At 37.3% G+C, this 25,110-nt stretch overlaps 1 protein-coding gene across 3 annotated transcripts in view; it reads right to left on the bottom strand.

The window, feature by feature from the left end:
* LOC121387039 (calcium/calmodulin-dependent 3',5'-cyclic nucleotide phosphodiesterase 1A-like) overlaps nt 1-25,110 on the bottom strand; it is a 256,785-nt gene that overhangs the window by 29,537 nt on the left and 202,138 nt on the right. Inside the window, exons 10-15 of one of the 3 annotated variants that reach the window (XM_041518047.1) lie at nt 22,031-22,132; nt 19,208-19,328; nt 18,269-18,350; nt 14,520-14,732; nt 12,121-12,147; nt 1,979-2,059 (exon numbers count right to left, since the gene is read on the bottom strand). In XM_041518047.1, the coding sequence (XP_041373981.1) occupies nt 1,979-2,059; nt 12,121-12,147; nt 14,520-14,732; nt 18,269-18,350; nt 19,208-19,328; nt 22,031-22,132 (626 nt within the window). The remainder of the gene's footprint in view (nt 1-1,978; nt 2,060-12,120; nt 12,148-14,519; nt 14,733-18,268; nt 18,351-19,207; nt 19,329-22,030; nt 22,133-25,110) is intronic. The other 2 variants (XM_041518048.1, XM_041518049.1) reach the window with 2 other exon arrangements.

Genomic DNA, 25,110 nt, shown 5'->3' with positions numbered 1-25,110 from the left:
GTTTGTGTGTATGTGTGTGTGTGTGTGTGTGTGTGTGTGTGTGTGTATGTCTGTTTGTGTGTATGTATGTATGTCTGTGTGTGTTTGTGTGTATATATATGTGTGTGTATGTATGTATGTGTATGAATGTTTGTGTGTGTATGTGTCTTTGTGTGTGTGTGTGTGTGTGTGTGTGTGTGTGTATGTCTGTGTGTGTTTGTATGTGTGTGTGTGTGTGTGTATATAAACAGCTAGCACCAGGAGCAGATCCAGTGGAAGCCTGCATGGGCAGATTCAAGAGAGAGAACCAGGGGAACTTCTCCCCCCTAAAACGAATTTAGGGGCCCCCTATTTTAGCAATTTGTTTAAAATTTTCACTTCATGAATGCTAAACTTTTCAAGAGTTTGTGCGAGTGCCCTTTTGCTGTTGGTCACCTCCTTAAACTACTCCCTGGGTCTGCCCATGGGTAGGGTGTTGGGGTGTTGGGTGGAGGTGCACATACCTACTCTAAACTCAAAACTGTCCCATATAATCCAGTGCTAAACATAATTTTATGAACATATTGAATTTTTGTCCAGTGTGGAAGATATAATTAATATGTTGTTGCTTCAGGAGGCAAGAAAGAAAGAAATGTTTTATTTAGCGACGCACTCAACTTTTGTTATTTACAGTTATATGGCATCGGACATATGGTGTTAAGGACCACACATATATTAAGAGAGGAAACCCGCTGTCGCCACTTCATGGGCTCCTCTTTTCGACTAGCAGCAAGGGATCTTTTATATGCACCATCCCACAGACAGGATAACACATACGATGGCCTTTGTTATATACCAGTCGTGGTGCACTGGCTGGAACGAGAAATAGCCCAATGGGTCCACCGACGGGAATCGATCCCAAAACCGACCGCACGTCAAGCAAGCACTTTACCGCAGGGCTACGACCCGTCTCCTTGTTTCAGGAGGAAGACCATCTCTATACCATGCATAGATTCTGGTGTACAGAGAACCGCCATCTGTACATGTAATGTGAAGTTCTGTGTAAACTGGCACAATCACACAGTCTCGTCCAGTGACAATGGTTTGGCTGACATTTGTCTAATCCTTCTCTCTGTGTACAGCAAAGCATTTGAGCAATCCTTCCTGAGATCAGGTCAGGTCAGGTCAGGTCAGGTCAGGTCAGAGAGTTTAACATGCACATTCAGAGCAAGCTGGTGTAGTGCACACCTGTCCTGGGCACAGGTGTTGGCCTCAGCCGGTTCCTCCATCCAGGACAGGAAAGGGGTGGGGAGGGTGAAGGGGGGACCACCTGCACTAACAGGTGCAAGGGAGCACCTGCAGTCCGACTGTGATCGGTAACAGGCGGATGGGTGGTTTGGTGCAATGGAGTCCTGAGAGAAATGGTGCGCATTTTTGAGAAGGAAATTAGGTGCATTTTTGAACGGTCCGCCAAAATAGTAAAGAAGGAATCTACGTACATAGTTTTGGAAATTAGTAAGCCAAGAGTAGCTCGTTATCCCTCCTGAACGTGGTTCATCTAGATAGTCCACTGTATATTGGAGTGAAGTATAGGTGTCCTGTGTGTCACGCCACCTTCCTAGACAAATCCTACGGCCCTATTTGTAGCTTTTACCAAACATCATGGGCGTAAGAAAGTGCCAAAAAGTGGGGGGCCACACACACACACACATATATATATATAAATACATGTATAAACATATTACAAAAAACATTGCTGCTCCCACAATGTAGGGAACACATGCCCCCCTTGCCCCCCTCCCCCCCTCCCACTTCCTATGCCAGTGCATTAACAAAGTTATTTGTGTCTGATTTGTAATAAAATAACTACAATTCATTGTATTGTAAAAAGTAGCTGGAGAAATATACTAATTCTGACAGAATTTTTTAATCAAACTGATAAGCCTGGTGATAAAAAAAACAAAAAACATAACACACCCCCCCCCCCCCCCCCCCCAACACAATACAACACTTTTCAAACCTTTGATTGCTTTTTCCTTCCAATGTTGTTTGTTTGTTGCTAAACACTCAACCCACGGCCTCAGTAGCTCATACGGGCCACCTAAAAACACAGAAACACTGGTTAAGTCTTGGTTTATATACACAGAAACACTGGTTAAGTCTTGGCTTATATACACAGAAACACTGGTTAAGTCTTGGCTTATATACAGAAACACTGGTTAAGTCTTGGTTTATATACACAGAAACACTGGTTAAGTCTTGGCTTATATACAGAAACACTGGTTAAGTCTTGGTTTATATACACAGAAACACTGGTTAAGTCTTGGCTTATATACAGAAACACTGGTTAAGTCTTGGTTTATATACACAAACACTGGTTAAGTCTTGGCTTATATACAGAAACACTGGTTAAGTCTTGGTTTATATACACAGAAACACTGGTTAAGTCTTGGTTTATATACATAGAAACACTGGTTAAGTCTTGGTTTATATACACAGACACACTGGTTAAGTCTTGGCTTATATACAGAAACACTGGTTAAGTCTTGGTTTATATACACAGAAACACTGGTTAAGTCTTGGTTTATATACACAGAAACACTGGTTAAGTCTTGGCTTATATACAGAAACACTGGTTAAGTCTTGTCTTATATACACAGAAATTCTGGTTAAGTCTTGGTTTATATACACAGAAACACTGGTTAAGTCTTGGCTTATATACACAGAAACACTGGTCAGGTCAGGTCATAGGGTTTTACGTGCACATTCAGAACAAGCTGTTGTAGCGCACGCCTGTCGTGGGCACAAGAGCCGGCCTTGGCCGGCCCCTTTGTCCAAGACAGGAAAGGTGGGGGGGGGGGGGAAGGAGGGACCACCTGCACTGGCAGGTGCAAGGGAGCACCAGCAGTCCGATTGAATCGGTAGCAGGTGGGTGGGGGTGGTGGTGGTGCTATGGAATTTTGAGTGGAGCCATTTTAAAGCCAAAGAGAAAATGGTGCGCAGTTTTTGTTGAGTAATTTTGGCGCAATTTTGAACGGTCGGTCAAAAGGTAAATGATTGAGCTAGTATAGGTTTTGAATCGAGTGTAGCTCGTTAGTGAGTCGAGAGTAGCTCGTTACTTATCGACCTTTATGATGCTGGTTGTCTCCCTAGGTTGTCCGTAGGGTCCTGATAAGGACCTGACCTCTTCTGGTCGTGGCATGACAACCCAGAGGAGACTCGTGCAATTGTGTAGACCAGAAACACTGGTTAAGTCTTGGCTTATATACACAGAAACACTGGTTAAGTCTTGGTTTATACACACTGAAACACTGGTTGTGGTTTATATTTTTCAGAAACACTTCTTAAGTCTTGGTTTATATACACAGAAACACTGGTTAAGTCTTGATTTATATACACAGTAACACTGGTTAAGTCTCGGTTTATATACACAGAAACACTGGTTAAGTCTTGATTTATATACACAGTAACACTGGTTAAGTCTTGGTTTATATACATAGAAACACTAGTTAAGTCTTGGTTCATATACACAGAAACACTGCTTACATCTTGTTTATATATGGACACACAATTTTCTCAGATAGCTGTCGGACTCAAAACATAATTCATTAAAACCTACATGTATTCAGGGGTTGAAATAATTCGTCACCCAGTCACTAATATACCAGTAACCAGAATTTGAGCTGATGACTACTCTTAGGTGTATGGGCTCCCATATTTGTAAGGAGGGGAGTGGAGGGGTGGGGGTGAAGACCGATGGCTGATTTTTGCCCGAATTAAAACAAACTAGCTGTCCAAATCTGGATGTTTATTCACCTGCTGCATGTACAGGGAGTTCAACACAAATGTCTATGAATTTTTACATGAAATGCAACTAACATTGTGAGAAGATCATTTTTGCCAGACTGCAAAGATTTGCTCCATCATGGGGAGGGGAGGGGAGATGAGGGGACGGGAGGGGGGAGGGGAGGGGGGCAGTTGACCCTGCTTTGTATACCTATGGTGTTAATCCGTATATGGCTCCTAACTGGTTCCTAACGTGATTCATCCTGGAAGGGGGGTTGGGGTAGGGGTGGATCTATTGGTCCCTAAACATCTACATATAAGAAGCTTTGTTCAGAACACCAGCAACATCTGTTAAAACACTACAGGGCCATTCTCCCAAATCATCGTATACTGTACACCCCAATCTGCCCTAGGCAGACACCTTTCTGAAGACATCACATTGGTATTCTTCACAAAAACAGTCTATGAGGTCCTCCTTCAGGTAGCCACTTCATAGCATATCACATTAAATACATGTAAAATGGAACCACCATTGCATCTGTTATGAGCATTATATTCTTGATCAAATCAATATCGTACGGTCATATCAACAGGACATTTTCACACCATTGCTTTGACATCAAATATAATAACTATATAACATATCTAATAATAGACTTTTTATCTTATGTTAGATTAATGGTATACGTACAATATTTGTTCTTTGATTTTTTTTTTAAACTTAAGGCATACTGTCATGGATTTACGGACCTTATTTCTCTAAAAATGGATAATAAATAAAAATTACATTAACCAAATCTAGCTATCGCATCACCTTAACTGAACCATGATGGAGTGAAATCCATGTCAACCCTCTCGGGAATTTTAGTTTTTGAATTATGGACCATTGCCATAATTCAATTATTTGTACAAAATATCATTAATAAATGGAGTATGGTGGTTATGAAGATGGTTGAATAAAGTACATTTAGGGACAAATCAAATAATTTTTGTTCAGGTAATACTTTGTTAGACCATTAAATAGGTCAGTGGCCTGTGACAATATGCCTTTATGTAGTAGTGTTGGTATAAAGTGCTCCTACTGGCTGTATAGTTTGTGGGAGGTTTCCTATTAGCAGGTCACATTTATGACAGATAAAAACACATTACGAGTGAAATTAACCTAAAAGGACAAAATGTACCACTTAACTCACACAGCTAGGGTTTTTTTTTTCATTTCAGTGATGTCAGCATTTAAATCATATCACTCGACAGTAACAATCAAATAGTGTATGTCACTTTTGTTTTCAGAAGGATGAAAACCTTTTAATATACAACTGGATATTTTATGTTTTTAACATTATGAACGCATGTGTGTATGAAAAAGAAGATAATGTAATTTTATAAAAAATATTTGGTCCCATTTACAGACCTGTCAACCCTCACAGATTCCACGGGAGTCTCCTGGTATTTGATCAAATCTCCCATAAACCTGCACGGGAGACAATTTCTCCTGTTAAATGACATTTTTGTAAGTATAAAAAAAAAATCGATCCCCTTTTGCCAAAATAACATAAGGGAAGTAACTCTGCCTTTTTTTTTCTCATTCGGAAAATGTTGACTCGTTTCGGTTTCCGAGAATGTAACAGGCCGAATTGTCCCGACTGTTTAACCTTTGCCGAAGTGAGAATTGTGGGATATTTATATTGTTAAAAAAGCACATGGAGTTTATAAAATGACGTGTTATTATAATGTTTTTGTCATCGTAATGGCTACGCAGCGTGTTGCCGCTAATTCAACAGGCCGTGTATTAACTTTGAGCCATTTACCATCAAGAGAAATTACACAATTCATCACCTCTGTTCTTCTACTTCTTCACTTGGATTTCACCAATGGTTTCACAGTTTATATATATAATTGCTTTAAAATAAGGGGAAACAAAGTGGGAATCACCAAAGTTATTAACTGTTATGTATATTTACATATATCTACATATATTACTGTACATTGCCTTGTTACATGTTTATATGTTCATTATATTGTATTGCCCCATACAATAAACGTGACTGAATTGAAATTGAAAAAAAAAAAGTGTACAAAGCGTAATGATGGTGTGAAAATGTCCCTGTCTACCTTCGTTTGAAGTTCTCTCCAACTGGCCAGTACAAACAACAAATGTTGCACACACAGTAGTTGTAGGTAAATGTATTATTTTTAGTTTCAGTAAGTGAATATCTAGGTGTGTATATCTAACACATGCATTTGTTTTCATTCATTCTATTCATGCATGCATTTTTTTCATTCATTCTATACTCGCATGCATTTTTTTCATTCAAATGAATCTTTCACAGGAACAATGCAACTATACAAATTATAACATCTATATATTTAAATTGTTTCTATATTGCATTATGATAAATCATATTAACATTCTCAGCTATCAAATCTAGAGTTGCTTGATGCAAATACATGTACATAACCAAACATATTTGTTCCACACAGCTAGTGTATATACATACATGTATATATATGCCCAGGCGAGCATGCTTGAACCTTAATAACAACACAAAAATAAATTCAAACTATAACCATAACCCGATTTGGCATGACTGAACTAAATACTGTTTAAAACAACTGGTTATCTTATATAGATGCACAACATTCAGTTATTCACTACATACAATTTAGTAAATTAGTCACTAATAATTAGTATTTATACCAATGTAGGACTTTGAGTTATTCACTACATACAATTTAATAAATTAGTCACTAATAATTAGTATTTATACCAATGTAGGACATTGAGTTATTCACTACATACAATTTAATAAATTAGTCACTAATAATTAGTATTTATACCAATGTACATGTAGGACATTCAATTATTCACTACATACAATTTAATAAATTAGTCTGTTGCCAGTCACTAATAATTAGTATTTATACCAATGTAGGACTTTCAATTATTCACTACATACAATTTAATAAATTAGTCTGTTGCCAGTCACTAATAATTAGTATTTATACCAATGTAGGACATTCAGTTATTCACTACATACAATTTAATAAATTAGTCTGTTGTCAGTCACTAATAATTAGTATTTATACCAATGTAGGACATTCAGTTATGCACTACATACAATTTAATAAATTAGTCTGTTGTCAGTCACTAATAATTAGTATTTATACCAATGTAGGACATTCAATTATTCACTACATACAATTTAATAAATTAGTCTGTTGCCAGTCACTAATAATTAGTATTTATACCAATGTAGGACATTCAATTATTCACTACATACAATTTAATAAATTAGTCTGTTGCCAGTCACTAATAATTAGTATTTATACCAATGTAGGACATTCAGTTATTCACTAGGTACATACAATTTAATAAATTAGTCTGTTGTCAGTCACTAATATTTAAAGTTAAAGTTTGTTTCATTTAACGACACCACTAGAACACATTGATTAACAAATCATTGGCCATTGGATGTCAAACATTTGGTCATTCTGACACGTAGTCAGCAGAGGAAACCCACTACATTTGGTCATTCTGACACATAGTCAGCAGAGGAAACCCGCTACATTTGGTCATTCTGACACGTAGTCAGCAGAGGAAACCCGCTACATTTTTTTAATGTACCAAGGGATCTTTTATATGCACTTTCCTACATACAGGAAAGCACATACCACGGCCTTTGACCAGTTGTGGTGCACTGGTTGGAATGAGAAAAAACCCACTCGCTCATTATTAGTGCTTATACAAATGTATTAATTGTTTTGAGGGGGCTATTGTTTTGTTGTTGTTTCATTTATGTGTTCATTAGAATGCATGGAGCCTATATGAATTTTTTATGTATTTTTGCTTTACTCTCCAACATCAGTGTTGTCTATGTGTGCCTCCAATAAAAGACAATCACTAGGAGACTGTATATATACAGTAGTAACTGATACTTTCAGTTTACAGCTACTTCGAGTGCCCCCACACCCTCCCCCAACAATGGTACATGGCTACATTAGCAGACACTTTTACATGCACATTCTCAGAATATTGTGAAAATCAGTTGGAATGAGATAAAACTCTGATGGGTCTATTAACTGAGGGAGGGGTTGATTATGCAACCCATCACCCATGGAACATTTAGTTTTTAAAATCTTGATTAGCAATATTTTTAGTCAATTAAAAATGGTTAGCAACTACTGTTTAATGTTTTAAAATTGTGTTGCACAATATATGAAACTTGTGTTCCCTGTCACCCCTCAAGCATGTGCTCTTTTGTGAATGGCATCCAATCATGGCAACTTCTGTATTTAAATTGCCAGCAAGTTATATCTGGGGCAGGTTTAGATTTGCCCAGTCTTGGGGTGGCAGTCCTACAATTGAACTACCACGTATAAGAAATGTGGCAGTCCCTATGTCTCGCCCCACTTCTGTATTTAAATTGCCAGCAAGTTACATCTGGGGCAGGTTTAGATTTGTCCAGTCTTGGGGTGGCAGTCCTACAATTGAACTACCACGTATAAGAAATGTGGCAGTCCCTATGTCTCGCCCCACTTCTGTATTTAAATTGCCAGCAAGTTATATCTGGGGCAGGTTTAGATTTGCCCAGTCTTGGGGTGGCAGTCCTACAATTGAACTACCACGTATAAGAAATGTGGCAGTCCCTATGTCTCGCCCCACTTCTGTATTTAAATTGCCAGCAAGTTATATCTGGGGCAGGTTTAGATTTGTCCAGTCTTGGGGTGGCAGTCCTACAATTGAACTACCACGTATAAGAAATGTGGCAGTCCCTATGTCTCGCCCCACTTCTGTATTTAAATTGCCAGCAAGTTATATCTGGGGCAGGTTTAGATTTGTCCAGTCTTGGGGTGGCAGTCCTACAATTGAACTACCACGTATAAGAAATGTGGCAGTCCCTATGTCTCGCCCCACTTCTGTATTTAAATTGCCAGCAAGTTATATCTGGGGCAGGTTTAGATTTGTCCAGTCTTGGGGTGGCAGTCCTACAATTGAACTACCACGTATAAGAAATGTGGCAGTCCCTATGTCTCGCCCCACTTCTGTATTTAAATTGCCAGCAAGTTGCCCAGCAACAATTGTTATATCTGGGGCAGGTTTAGATTTAGATCCAGTCTTGGGGTGGCAGTCCTACAATTGAACTACCACGTATAAGAAATGTGGCAGTCCCTATGTCTCGCCCCACTTCTGTATTTAAATTGCCAGCAAGTTATATCTGGGGCAGGTTTAGATTTGTCCAGTCTTGGGGTGGCAGTCCTACAATTGAACTACCACGTATAAGAAATGTGGCAGTCCCTATGTCTCGCCCCACTTCTGTATTTAAATTGCCAGCAAGTTATATCTGGGGCAGGTTTAGATTTGTCCAGTCTTGGGGTGGCAGTCCTACAATTGAACTACCACGTATAAGAAATGTGGCAGTCCCTATGTCTCGCCCCACTTCTGTATTTAAATTGCCAGCAAGTTATATCTGGGGCAGGTTTAGATTTGTCCAGTCTTGGGGTGGCAGTCCTACAATTGAACTACCACGTATAAGAAATGTGGCAGTCCCTATGTCTCGCCCCACTTCTGTATTTAAATTGCCAGCAAGTTATATCTGGGGCAGGTTTAGATTTGTCCAGTCTTGGGGTGGCAGTCCTACAATTGAACTACCACGTATAAGAAATATGGCAGTCCTCCTAATGGCAAAACACTTGACAGTGACTCTTGAAAGGAAGTTAAAGTTAAAGTCTGTTTGTTTAACGACACCACTAGAGCACATTGATTTATTAATTATTAGCTTTTGGATGTCAAACATTTGATAATTTTGACCTGTAGTTTTAGAGAGGAAACCTGCTGTGTTTTTTCATTAGTAGCAAGGGATCTTTTATATGCACATTCCCACAGACAGACAGCACATACCACAGCCATTGATATACCAGTCGTGGTGCACTGGCTGGAACGAGAGATAGCCCAATGGGCCCATGGATAGGGACTGATCCCAGACTGACTGCGCATCAAGTGAGCGGTTTAACACTGAGCTACAGTGATCCCACGCATGAAAGGAAGAAGTCATATACAACTATTGGCTTTAATATATCATTTTAAAATGTTAATGGTTTTGTTGTTCACATTAAATATATGAACTAAAGACAGATTCACATTAGATACAGGATTAGTTACAAGTAGTGGTGTTAGTATTCAAACAGAACACTGTTAACTATACAGTACGCAAACCAACAATAATGTTAACTAGGTCAAGATGGCCATGTTAGTCTAGTGGTTAAGCCATCAGAGGTCGCTCATTGACTTTTATTGTTAATGCCATGTAGTGTATATTATTAATGGAAACACTAAAGATAGTGCTACATGTTATTAGATGTTACGATGTTATTACCTTTTAGTTGGATGCATTAAAGAGACATACCCTAGTTTTAACTCGTGAAAATTAACACTAAGTTTAGTTAATCTACAAACCTGAAACACATGTGGATAAAGTTATAATTGAGTGAAACATGAGTCTGTGACTTTGAAATGGTTAAATACCCTCTAAAAATAGACTAAAACTTGACTCCATAACTGTTACTTCTTAAACGCACATGTTTTAAAAAATATGAGAAATGCATTTTGTGATATTAAAAACACCAGGATGACCAAAAACACTTCGAATGAACGGAAATGGATATTCTAAACCATAAAATTTAAGTAATGTATGATTTCAGTTATCAAAAACGGCTATAATAATAAAAAATATGCCTTAGTGTTTAAACACTAGGGTGTGTCCCTTTAATAAGCATTACAAATACTTAATTATTTAAACTTTGTTCCGGGCCAAAATGTCACAGCATCATGCATTTCAGTACAGCTAGTGTCTTATTGGTTGTGATAATGTTTTATGGAGCAAGACAGTAACCACTTGACATTTGTAACAAACACTTAGAATATACATGTATTCTGTTGAAATGTGAGTACATGTATGTTTGACAATTGAAAAAATGACAGCTGATTATGATGCACGTATGCTGTTACTGCATGGTCTCCAGGTTGGGGAGTTCTGATTGAATTTGCAGATGAAAAAAAAGAGTAAAATTTGTTTTATTTAACGACGCCACTAGAGCACATTGATTTTTTATCTTATCATCGGCTATTGGACGTCAAACATATGGTCATTCTGACATTGGTTTATAGAGGAAACCTGCTGTCACCACATAGGCTACTCTTTTACGACAGGCAGCAAGGGATATTTTATTTGCACTTCCCACAGGCAGGATAGCACAAACCATGGCCTTTGTTGAACCGGTTATGGATCACTGGTCGGTGCAAGTGGTTTACACCTACCTATTGAGCTTTGCGGAGCACTCACTCAGGGTTTGGAGTCGGTATCTGGATTAAAAATCCCATGCCTCGACTGGGATCCGAACCCAGTACCTACCAACCTGTAGACCGATGGCCAAACCATGACACCACCGAGGCTGGTAAAAAAATTGCAGATGATTGCTCAGAAATAAATTTCAATTACAATTTCAAGAAAGGATCTACATGTAAATTTGGAACTAGAAACAGCCCTCCACCTAACAAGAAGACCAAGTAGCTTTAATGTATAATGAATGACATTTCATTTCAACTTATTTTCGTGCTTATATCCAATTAAGGTTCAAGCACGCTGTCCTGGGCACACACCTCAGCTATCTGGGCTGTCTGTCCAGGACAGTGGGTTAGTTGGTTAGTGATTAGTGAGAAAGAGAGAAGAGGGTGTAGTGGTCTTACACCTACCCACCGAGCCCTTAAGAACTCGCTCTGGGTTGGAGCCGGTACCGGGCTGTGAACCCTGTACCTACCAGCCTGTAGTCTGGTGGCTTAACCACGACGCCATGGAGGCCGGTTAATGAATGACGTCTGCTGCTGAGGTTTAAATCAAACTTCTTCAGAGATCAAATACCATTTACTGATGGCCAGATCATTCAAGGGTGGGGATAAATGGAGTTTGTCATTTTGGGTAATTAATTTTGTACATGTTGAAGAATTGATTGAGATGGAAAATGTATGCCAATTAAAGTGTCAACCCACAAAAAGTCATTTAAGTTATATTTAAATATGGGGTTCCTGGTTTATTTTTCATGAATTCGCATTTGTTGTGCAAACTTTATCAAATGTATATTCAGTATTTTAATCATCAGTTACAAATTATCAATATCACCAGTTTCAACGTAGTTGCACCGTAACTTTATAAATGATACAAATCATACTGTGCATCCAACTACAACCTGAATTAATGAGCACATTGTTAGCAAGTCAACAATTAACACAGGCTTGTCTAAAAAGCTTTAATTTGTGCAAACTGAAAATACAAAGGGAATATTATCCCATATTGAATATATATCGCAGTCCGTTTTACTTACCCTTATGTTTGCCAAATCGTTTTGCAGCTGCAAGTGACAGATTTGTCGAAAATGTTTTCACATTAGTACCAAAATGTTTTAGTACCAAACAGTCGATACCCAATTGTTTTCATATAAATATCTAAATGTTTTCATATAAATATCTAAATGTTTTCACATTAGTACCAAAATGTTTTAGTACCAAACAGTTAATACCCAATTGTTTTCATATAAATATCTAAATGTTTTCACATTAATACCAAAATGTTTTCACATTAGTATTCATATGTTTTCAAGTTAATACCCAATTGTTTTCATATCTATATTTAATTTTGTTCACATTAATACCAAAATGTTTTCACATTAACATCAACATATTTTCACATAAATATTAAAATGATTTTATATTAAAATTCAAATGTTTTCAACTTAATATAAAAATTTTTTATATATTGGTATCTAAGTGTCTTCAGATGAATATTCAAATGCTTCCACATTAATGGTCAAAATACTCAAACATGTAAAATGTCACAGGATGTTGGCCAATCCTGTACAATGTAATACATGTAGTTTTATGGTAAATAGTTTATATAAAATTTTAGAAACTGTTTTCAGTGAAAAATCTTTAAAATTGAATTTTAATAAAAATAATTGACAATAAGTCATTTAAAAAGTCAAACCATTGTAACATAAATCTGGTTGTTTCTGCCTGTTAGTTGAAGTAGTGTTAATAACATTTAATATCTCTCAAACAATTCTAAATAATTGGCTTAGCAGTGTTCGATGAATATTTTGCAGAAATTGGCAAATTGTGTTTGGAAATGTGAAGCCCTTTTCTTTCTTTTTTCAGTCATACAGGATGCAATAAAATAAGGAAAATAATATTTGTTTAAAGACACCTCACTATTTGTGAGGAGAAACCTGCTGCAGCCACATAGGCTACTCCTGCAGAGAAGCAGCAAGAGCTCTTTTATATGCATTTTCCTACAGACTGAGACAACATACAATTGGCCTTTGATGTTCACCAAAGATGATCCTTCTACAACCCTCAGACAAACATGCTAACTCTTGATATGCATGAGCTCCTTCATGAAAGTATGGAATTTAAAGTTAAAGTTTGATTTGTTTAACAACACCACTAGAGCACAATGATTTATCAATCATCAGCTACTGGATGTCAGACATTTGGTAATTTTTATATATAGTCTTAGAGTGGAAACCCGCTATATTTTTCCATTCGTAGCAAGCTAGGGATCTTTTATATGCACAGACAGGATAGCACATACCATGGCCTTTGATATACCAGATGTGGTGCACTGGCTGGAACAAGAAATAGCCCAATGAGTCCACCGACTGGGATCAATCCTAGACCGACCACGCATCAAGTGAGTGCTTCACCATTGGGTTACGTCCCCCCCCCCCCCCCCCCCCATATGGAATGGAGGCACCAAAGAGAACTTTAGTTGATATGTGGTGGTTTGGTGAACGACTACCTAAAGCCTGGATGTTTACTGTGAGGAAGGCAACTAATGGTGGCCACACGTCATGCATGTGTTGGGTCTACCAGTCACACTCTGTGACAAAACGCATGCCAACAGGAGAAGACATACACTCTGTGCTTTTAAATAAACAACCCATGGGGTAACTCCCTAGAGTATAACTTACTCCACAAGCCAGATGAAAGTAAAGTAAAGTTTGTTTTATTTAATGATGCCTCTAGAGCACATTGATTTTTATCTTATTATCGGCTATTGGACATCAAACATATGGTCTTTCTGACATATTTCTTTAGAGGAACTACTGCCACCACATAGGCTACTCTTTCCTATGAGCAGCAAGGGGTCTTTAATATGCACTTTCCCACAGACAGGACAGCACATACCACGGCCTTTGATGAACCAATTGTGGACCACTGGTTGGAATGAAAAATAGCCCAAACTGCAAATGGGTCTACTGAGAAGGATCGATCCGATGACTGACCGCTTCACGAGCGGACATGCTACCACTTGAGCTACATCACGCTCCACAAGCCAGATGAGTGAAAAGAAAGGAATGTGGGTTTAATTAATAACATGTCTCAGCTCAGTTTATTGCAATGAGTGTATGATGTCTAAAATAGGCTCATTTCAACACTTGGTCTCGATACTTTTGGAGGACCTTCTGCAGCTATAATGGCAACCACAGAATATAGTAGAAAGGGATAGTTTATATATGTACTTTCCCACAAACAGGACATTACATACCAGGCCTTTTGATGCCTCAATTATGGGTCTGGTCCTCGGTAGGCATGTGATCAGTGCTATGACCCATCATGTTATCGGATAGAGAGATGGATTTAAACAATTGAAGTAATGTCTAATGACACTCCAGAGCCAATTCTGGGGTGTTGGCTGTCAATAAAGGCAAGGGAGACAACTCACTGTTTACTGGAGGCGTTTTTGGTGTATGGGGACGGCTTCTTGTACCTGATGAGCTAGAGTCCCGACTGGCGGTCTCCGCGTCGAACACCTCCTCCGAGATGGAGTCCTCCACGTTGCGCGACGCCTGCGCCTGTTGGTGCAGTGGACTGAGGACCTTGTCCAGCATGTCGCCCATCACTTGGAAGCTGGGGTCAACGATGAAGTCAATGAAACCTGCATTCAGAAGAAAAACATCACATTCTTTAAACAAACTGAAGTCAATAAAATCTACATTAAAAAACCCACATCACATTCGTTAAGGAAACTGAAGTTGAAACATGCATTCAGAACAAAAACATCACATTCGTTAAACAAACTGAAGTCAATAAAATCTACATTCAGAAAAACACATCACATTCGTTAAGGAAACTGAAGTCGAAACATGCATTCAGAACAAAAACATCACATTCTTTAAGGAAACTGAAGTCAATGAAACATGCATTCAGAAACACACATCACATTCTTTACAACTGAAGTCAATGAAACATGCATTCAGAAAAACACATCACATTCTTTACAACTGAAGTCAATGAAACATGCATTCAGAAAAACACATCATATTCTTTAAGGAAACTGAAGTCAATGAAACATGCATTCAGAAAAAAAATATCACATTCTTTAAGGAAACTGTCTTGTACGAGTTTGCTGCCATTGCAACAACCTTTTTAATTACTAAAGTTGCAAATGAAATACATTTTTGGTTTAGGATATCAGTGTCTCTATATCATAATGTTTGTAGTAACTCTGTGATACCTATTTGTGACTCGGCCACAAGTGTGTTTTTTCTATTACTACATGAAGCGGAATGAGAAAAGTGAGATGTGTTACCTATTTGTGACTCGGCCACAAGTGTGTTTTTCCTATTACTACATGAAGAGGAATGAGAAAAGTGAGATGTGTTACCTATTTGTGACTCGGCCACAAGTGTGTTTTTCCTATTACTACATGAAGAGGAATGAGAAAAGTGAGATGTGATACCTATTTGTGACTCGGCCACAAGTGTGTTTTTCCTATTACTACATGAAGCGGAATGAGAAAAGTGAGATGTGTTACCTATTTGTGACTTGGCCACAAGTGCGTTTTTCCTATTACTACATGAAGAGGAATGAGAAAAGTGAGATGTGTTACCTATTTGTGACTCGGCCACAAGTGCGTTTTTCCTATTACTACATGAAGAGGAATGAGAAAAGTGAGATGTGTTACCTATTTGTGACTCGGCCACAAGTGTGTTTTTCCTATTACTACATGAAGAGGAATGAGAAAAGTGAGATGTGTTACCTATTTGTGACTCGGCCACAAGTGTGTTTTTCCTATTACTACATGAAGCGGAATGAGAAAAGTGAGATGTGTTACCTATTTGTGACTCGGCCACAAGTGCGTTTTTCCTATTACTACATGAAGAGGAATGAGAAAAGTGAGATGTGTTACCTATTTGTGACTCGGCCACAAGTGCGTTTTTCCTATTACTACATGAAGCGGAATGAGAAAAGTGAGATGTGTTACCTATTTGTGACTCGGCCACAAGTGTGTTTTTCCTATTACTACATGAAGAGGAATGAGAAAAGTGAGATGTGTTACCTATTTGTGACTCGGCCACAAGTGTGTTTTTCCTATTACTACATGAAGAGGAATGAGAAAAGTGAGATGTGTTACCTATTTGTGACTCGGCCACAAGTGTGTTTTTCCTATTACTACATGAAGAGGAATGAGAAAAGTGAGATGTGTTACCTATTTGTGACTCGGCCACAAGTGTGTTTTTCCTATTACTACATGAAGAGGAATGAGAAAAGTGAGATGTGTTACCTATTTGTGACTCGGCCACAAGTGCGTTTTTCCTATTACTACATGAAGAGGAATGAGAAAAGTGAGATGTGTTACCTATTTGTGACTCGGCCACAAGTGCGTTTTTCCTATTACTACATGAAGAGGAATGAGAAAAGTGAGATGTGTTACCTATTTGTGACTCGGCCACAAGTGCGTTTTTCCTATTACTACATGAAGAGGAATGAGAAAAGTGAGATGTGTTACCTATTTGTGACTCGGCCACAAGTGCGTTTTTCCTATTACTACATGAAGAGGAATGAGAAAAGTGAGATGTGTTACCTATTTGTGACTCGGCCACAAGTGTGTTTTTCCTATTACTACATGAAGAGGAATGAGAAAAGTGAGATGTGATACCTATTTGTGACTCGGCCACAAGTGTATTTTTTCTATTACTACATGAAGCGGAATGAGAAAAGTGAGATTTGTTACCTATTTGTGACTCGGCCACAAGTGCGTTTTTCCTATTACTACATGAAGAGGAATGAGAAAAGTGAGATGTGATACCTATTTGTGACTCGGCCACAAGTGTGTTTTTTCTATTACTACATGAAGCGGAATGAGAAAAGTGAGATGTGTTACCTATTTGTGACTCGGCCACAAGTGCGTTTTTCCTAGTGCGTTTTTCCTATTACTACATGAAGAGGAATGAGAAAAGTGAGATGTGTTACCTATTTGTGACTCGGCCACAAGTGTGTTTTTCCTATTACTACATGAAGAGGAATGAGAAAAGTGAGATGTGTTACCTATTTGTGACTCGGCCACAAGTGCGTTTTTCCTATTACTACATGAAGAGGAATGAGAAAAGTGAGATGTGTTACCTATTTGTGACTCGGCCACAAGTGTGTTTTTCCTATTACTACATGAAGAGGAATGAGAAAAGTGAGATGTGTTACCTATTTGTGACTCGGCCACAAGTGCGTTTTTCCTATTACTACATGAAGAGGAATGAGAAAAGTGAGATGTGTTACCTATTTGTGACTCGGCCACAAGTGCGTTTTTCCTATTACTACATGAAGCGGAATAAGAAAAGTGAGATGTGTTACCTATTTGTGACTCGGCCACAAGTGCGTTTTTCCTATTACTACATGAAGAGGAATGAGAAAAGTGAGATGTGTTACCTATTTGTGACTCGGCCACAAGTGCGTTTTTCCTATTACTACATGAAGCGGAATAAGAAAAGTGAGATGTGTTACCTATTTGTGACTCGGCCACAAGTGTGTTTTTCCTATTACTACATGAAGCGGAATGAGAAAAGTGAGATGTGTTACCTATTTGTGACTCGGCCACAAGTGCGTTTTTCCTATTACTACATGAAGAGGAATGAGAAAAGTGAGATGTGTTACCTATTTGTGACTTGGCCACAAGTGTGTTTTTCCTATTACTACATGAAGAGGAATGAGAAAAGTGAGATGTGTTACCTATTTGTGACTCGGCCACAAGTGCGTTTTTCCTATTACTACATGAAGCGGAATGAGAAAAGTGAGATGTGTTACCTATTTGTGACTCGGCCACAAGTGTGTTTTTCCTATTACTACATGAAGCGGAATGAGAAAAGTGAGATGTGTTACCTATTTGTGACTCGACAAGTGTGTTGACCTATTTGTGACTTGGCCACAAGTGCGTTTTTCCTATTACTACATGAAGAGGAATGAGAAAAGTGAGATGTGTTACCTATTTGTGACTTGGCCACAAGTGCGTTTTTCCTATTACTACATGAAGAGGAATGAGAAAAGTGAGATGTGTTACCTATTTGTGACTCGGCCACAAGTGTGTTTTTCCTATTACTACATGAAGAGGAATGAGAAAAGTGAGATGTGTTACCTATTTGTGACTCGGCCACAAGTGATTACTACATGAAGAGGAATGAGAAAAGTGAGATGTGTTACCTATTTGTGACTCGGCCACAAGTGTGTTTTTCCTATCACAGAGAGGGGAAAACGGCAGACCCAGCTCTTGTTCTCGATCACCCTGTCAAGTGAGAAAGAAAGACATGTTTTTATTTAACGACACACTCAACACATTTTATTTACGGTTATATGGAGTTTGTTTTATTTAACGACGCCACTAGAGCACATTGATTTTTTATCTTATCATCGGCTATTGGACTACGGTTACATGGTGTCAGACATATGGTTACAGACATATGGTTACAGACATATGGTTACAGACATATGGTTACAGACCACACAGATATTGAGAGGAAACCCACTACAATCAATAATTAAACTTCAAAGAATGCTAAGCAAACATTAGCAAAACAACTGACAAATTAATTTTTAAAAACCGGTATATTATATCCAGATAATTTTTAAAAAATTGTGTTTCTGCTGAACATACATGTATTATACCAACTGACTAGACAATGGTTGATATTTTTCATATTGAAAAACATGAGTAGCGAATTCTATTTAGACACAAGAAATATTTTCTAAAATAATATCATTTGTACATATGTTTATTGCCATATATGTATTTTCTATTTGTTCATAAATGTATGTATTGTAGTTCTGTATTGTTTGTACCTGAGGGCACCTCATTAAATAAAGAATTTATTATTATTATTATTATTATTATTATTATTATTATTATTATTATTATTATTATTATCTCCATTGGTAATATATGACATCATAACTTTTAGCACAAATGTAGTTTGACGTCAGTGCACTTTAACTAAATCTTATTAAAATGTTACACTTAGTTAGCCGATATACAGGCTGGTTTTATTGGCTTATGAACAAATGGAATATTGACAACAACAAAAATATTATTAACTGGGTCAATAAACAGAGAGTACTACATGAGTGGCTGTTAAATGTACTAGCCTGTCTGAAAAACTCCTCCAAGAGCTGGCCTGTCCAGCGTTTATGCAGATCCCAGTCCTTGGCTGGATGGCTGATGTCAGCACAGTGCAACACTAATGACACTGCTTTTGATTTATCAATACTGAAAGGTAAATAAGAAAATTGTTACCATATTAATTCATAAGTCTTTTCTCTGAACAATTCAACAAGGACACACCTTGGTACGTCGTGTCTATGATGTAAAACTAATGAAAATCGCTTTTTGATTTATCAATATTGCAGAACAAAATAAAACTATCAGCCATCAACCCATCATGCACTGCGTTCAAAACTGAATCCTTGTAAACGGTCATTTCAACAAACACACATTTGGTGTCTACATGTCACACCTGTCAACTCTCATGCATTTTGCGTGAGTCTCACGCATTTGTGACAATTATCACGCTCTCACGCAACGTTACTATAATCTCATGCTTTTTCTAACAATAAAAATATTTTATAATCGTGGTTTATATTTTAGAGCTGAATGGAAATATATGCTGATTATGCAGGTCTCTGAATTCGTTACCTGTTAATAATAATACAATATATTGAGCCTACCCTCAGTTCAATACCAACAATCACTCGCAGGTGCTACCGATGACCGACTTGTGTGGTTTAACAGTATCCGTATTAATTAGTAAAACTTGCATTCGCTTGATTTTTTTGTTTTTAATAATTTTGATTTTGGACTTAAACAAACAACAACAAAAAACTTCGCCCTGGACCTGACCAAGAACCTGCAGTCCCTGGACCCTGACTTCTAATTTTCTCATACTTAAGAACTGCCACAGACTGACACCTCTGACATGTATATGGTAGGTCAAGAAGGATTTCAGTCCATTTGTTCTTCACCATAGAGGGGGGGGGGGGGGGTGTGTGTGTGTGTGTGTTAATATATGGAGTCTACCTGGACATAATGTTCCACCACACATTATATGTAAGAATATATACCAAATAAAAGAAAGACATGTTTTATTTAATGATGCACTCAACACATTTTATTTACAGTTACATGGCCTCAAACATATGGTTAACAACCACACATATATATTGAGACAGGAAACCCGCTGTTACCACATCATGGGCTACTCTTTCCAATTAGCAGCAAGGGATCTTTTATATGCACCATCCCACAGACAGGGTAGTACATACCACGGCCTTTGATATACCAGTCGTTTTTTGCTGAACCCTGCAGTTCGGTACCCACAATTATTGTTCTTTGTGATTTTTACACCTTTGATAGGTACTGATTGAGAATCCTGGGGTGCAAACTTTGCACTCTTGAGCATTTTAAAATATTCAAGATGGCATCCAAGATGGCTACCAAAACATATAAATTGCAATATCTCGAATACTACATCACCTACAATAAACCGTTTGAGGTCTATGGCTGGGTTTTAGGGGTCAAGGAATTCAGTTTTAAGTACCCTTTGCTAATCACCTACTTAAATCAGTGGTACTAGATGAAATAAAATTGCATACATTTATTGACCAGATAAAATTAATTTCTTTTTGACAACAAACACTTTCACATTTATTACTAATGGCAGGACTGTTGGTATTAACTACTTTATCAAAAGTTTGGTGCACGTCAAACTTTGACCCGGCTCGATGTTATTTTGTTTACTGCTACTTTTGAAGTATCGTATTCTAGAATGTTTATTCTAAAACTAACACAACCCAAAGTCCAAGTAACATGATCATGCCTATATATGACCAATTGCACCACTGGCAGCTTACATACACTGTACTCAGGAAGGTAAACCTAAAGCTTGTGACAAGTAAAAATTATTTCACTCGGGACATAAATTTGATAATATAGCTGGTAACTTGTTTATTATCCTCTATCTACATTTCAAAGACAAAAAAAAAATGAGACTAATAAAAAAAAATGGGCAGACCTTAATCCTCTGGGCCGGTGGCGATGAAAATTTAGGATTAATTTTATTACAGCCTAAAGCACACATAGCTTGCGTAAGTGTGTACATTCATCCATCTCAACAACAATGTTAAATAAACAGAGGATACTCCCCAAGTGTCTTGTGATATCATAATTTATCAGCATGAGTTGATAAAAGTATGAAATCCGAGGCTTGCCGCAGATTTTTTTTCTGTTACCAACGAGTGCTGATAAATTACAATATCACAAGACACGAGGGGGGTATTCTTTTTATCATCCATTATCATTTTTTTCATTTGCGACAATTGTAAACAATGTCAGTAATGTGGGTTGAATGTCACTATACTTGGCAGGGGTAGACTCGTTAACTAGCAGAATGACAGTGGCGTGACGTCACTAATGATAGGTTTAGCTCTGAAACAAACACAGAGATGTAACAAAATAATGTCTTGTGATTAAAATTTGACCAATCAAGATTATAAGAAGCAATATCTCCTAGCAGAATATATCATAGGAGATATCGCAAATTATAGTGCCAGCGATATCTGCTACAAAAGCCTTTAATGGATGATAAATTTGCTTAAACCAATAAATCAAAAGACAGGTGTGAAGACTGAAGTATCAAAGCCTTTCTGAATGATTTAAAAAAAAAAGAATTATTACAGAAACCTCTCAAGACCGGATCCTCTGTAAACCGGAATACCCTCAAAACTAGACATTTTTCAAAGTCCCTTTTGAAAAAACAGTACATAATTAAACCTCTCTTAACTGGATCCCTCTTAATACTGGACATTTTTATTGGTCGAAAGGGCGTCCGGTTTACAGCGGTTTCACTGTATTATGATTTGATTAACATACAGTTTATTACAGTACAATAAAGCAACCGTTTCAGTCATACTTACTTTTCAGGCATACTAAGTAGATTCTTCATGTTCTTTATTTGTTGAAAGTGAAAAGACATGTCAGTCGCAAGCACCATGTCTATAACCAGTGACCGGAAATCTCTGTAAAAAAAATATAATTACTTTACAAATGTCCATATATATATATATATATATAACCAGGGAACAGATGATGACCTGAGAATAGCTAGCATGGTTCTGTCTTACATGTCTGTCATTCTCAGATAAATGCATTTAAAATTGTAAAGTATTTTTATTCTATAATACATGCATGTTTACTTGTATTTTTTTTGTTTTATTTTGGTTGTATATAAAGTTAAAAAGCTCTTCATATAGCCTCTATTAGAAACATACTTATCTGCCCTTGACTTGCATAGCGCTAAGTAGCCCAAATCAGCCACTAAATTACTTCTGGCACATTCTCACCCCAGTTGCTTGCAACAAAGGCCCTTTTTTACTACTGAATTGTGGAGTAGCTGTCGACTTGTTCTTTTATTTTTTGACGTTAAAAAAGTTTTCTAATACTATTTTTTTTGTCTGAATGGTTGCAATCTCCTTCTTTTACAGAAAAGAAAATGTACAATATGTTTTGTGCTCAACAGAAATACTTACAAACAATCTTGGGGAGACTAACAATAAGGGGCTCATTGATGATTGACTCGTTAAAACGGCATCTTAATAAAGTTTTCATATTTGGAATTAATTATATCACTGTGTACGAACAGAAGTGTACATTAATTGGACTAAATGACTAGCTGCGATTTTCTGTCCTGCTAGCTGCAGGCGCGTGTGCAGGAAATTGTGTAGAGGAAGTCTAGACTGGCTAGTGCATGGTGGGTTTTTTTGGGAGGGATTGGGTCATGCGTCTCCAGAAATACATTTAAAAAAACAAAAAAAAACATAATACGGCACGTGGGGAAGGGGACTGTTCTGATCGGAATATTACATATACTCCATCCCATCCTCCTACAAAAAGATTGTTTTGTTGTTTTTGTAAATAATTTAAGCTTGGTTTGACATAAAAATAAATTTAAAAGTGTATTGGAAATAAAAATATACTATTTTTGTGTGTAATTTTGAAAACAAACAGCTCAGAAATAAATAAGTTGTAGTAAATTCCATAGTATGAAAAAATGTGTTCCCCGTGGGACGCACTATAAACATGTTTCTATTATCTAACTATTACAACTGTGTTACTGTCACACACAATTCATTAAAACTGTACGTGTGCTATGTTTAAATGAAAGTATGATAATTCATTATTAATGTGAGGCGAGATTGCAGCTTTGAAAAAAAAAAAATCCATGCAAGAAAACCAAGACAATCAGGGTGGGTGAAAGCTCGCTAGATTCATCTCCTATATTTAACACATGGTCAGTTATAACAAAACACAATTTCATCAACTTAATTTTTACATGTATCATTCTTTATTTTAAAACCATAGGTGGGGATATTTATGATGTCAGGGGCTGGCATGTATAAATCTCAACTTACAATTCACAAACAACTGTGGTCATCAGCCATTCTTGCTGTTACTGGAACGCGCCGGAACTAGAGAGCAGTTAGGGGACATAACTGGCTAATTTTTCTTTCTAATTTCTAATACAGGCTATAACAGGTTTCAACTCTAGAGTATATGTACATGTATGTTTACTTATTTTCTACTTCTAGCAAGCTGCATATACATGTGTATTATACATCTATATCTATCTATCTATCTATCTATCTATCTATATATATATATATATATATACCGTTACACCTTTTGTTACTACTTAAAGTTTCATGCTATGAGCAATCATCAGGTAACGTATATATCCATTAAATACTCTTCACATTTTTTTTTTTTTTTTTTTTTTTTTTTTACTGTTTACCTGTATTTTTTTTGTTTATTAAAGTTGAATATAATATAAAGAAATGCTCTTCAAAAATGTGTTATATCAGGTGTCAGTTCCAGAGTAGACGAGTCATTCTGCAGTAACTGTATGGCAGATTTCAGGTCCAATTAAAATAAAATATTTATTTCCTTCTGTCTCTTTTTTTCTTCATTAGCTGGGTATAGATTAGTATCATTAGTAAATAATCGTAATGGCAGCAGTGATCTATCTGCCCGATTTCGATTTAAAATTTATTGAAATCTGCATGGTGTCCCATCTCAGCTGTCTACGTCACAACATGTAGCCTTTATTGAAATCTGCATGGTGTCCCATCTCAGCTGTCATCTACGTCACGACATGTAGCCTTTATTGAAATCTGCATGGTGTCCCATCTCAGCTGTCATCTACATCACGACATGTAGCCTTTATTGAAATCTGCATGGTGTCCCATCTCAGCTGTCATCTACGTCACGACATGTAGCCTTTCTTGAACTTCCATTTATTTTGTTTCCCATATGATTTAACCTAATAATATGAATCTAAGTATAATTGAATTACTTTGTAAAACATTTTGTGTGATAGTTTAGACAACTGAACAGTGTTCAGGCTCTCGAACTGTGACGATCTGTCAAATGTCAGACATTCACCGTAACCAGATGTAATCAATCGCTTTTTCAAGATCCTTTTAAATTTTATTAGTGCGGGAACTTGTGTGAAGTTAAACAAGTGCATTCTCTCTGGACACCGCTGTCTCTTAATTTAGATTAGTTTCAACAGTTTATACTTATTAAGCAAAAATATCTGCTGTGACATAGATGACACACTGTGACATAGATGACACATTGTGACCTTTATGACATGTGTATACATATGATAACCTTAGGAGTAATTGGAAAAGTAATAACACAAGTGTTCAGTTTCATCTGTAAATAAACTGACATCACCATTGTTCGAGATCTTTACCAGTACTGATTGATTGTAGTAGACCCTAATCTTGATCACCATTATAGACAACTGAAGGAAGGAAATGTTTTCGTTAACGATGCACTCAACACATTTTATTTATGGTTATATGGTGTCGGACATGTGGTTAAGGACCACACAGATATTGAGAGAGGAAACCCGCTGTCACCACTTCATAAGCTACTCTTTTCGATTAGCAGCACCATCCCACAGACAGGTTAGTACATACCACAGCCTTAT

This window comes from Gigantopelta aegis, chromosome 13, assembly GCF_016097555.1.
Source record: "Gigantopelta aegis isolate Gae_Host chromosome 13, Gae_host_genome, whole genome shotgun sequence".
In the NCBI taxonomy this organism is placed as follows: Eukaryota; Metazoa; Mollusca; class Gastropoda; order Neomphalida; family Peltospiridae; genus Gigantopelta; species Gigantopelta aegis.
This window is presented reverse-complemented; position numbering and strand designations above follow the sequence as displayed.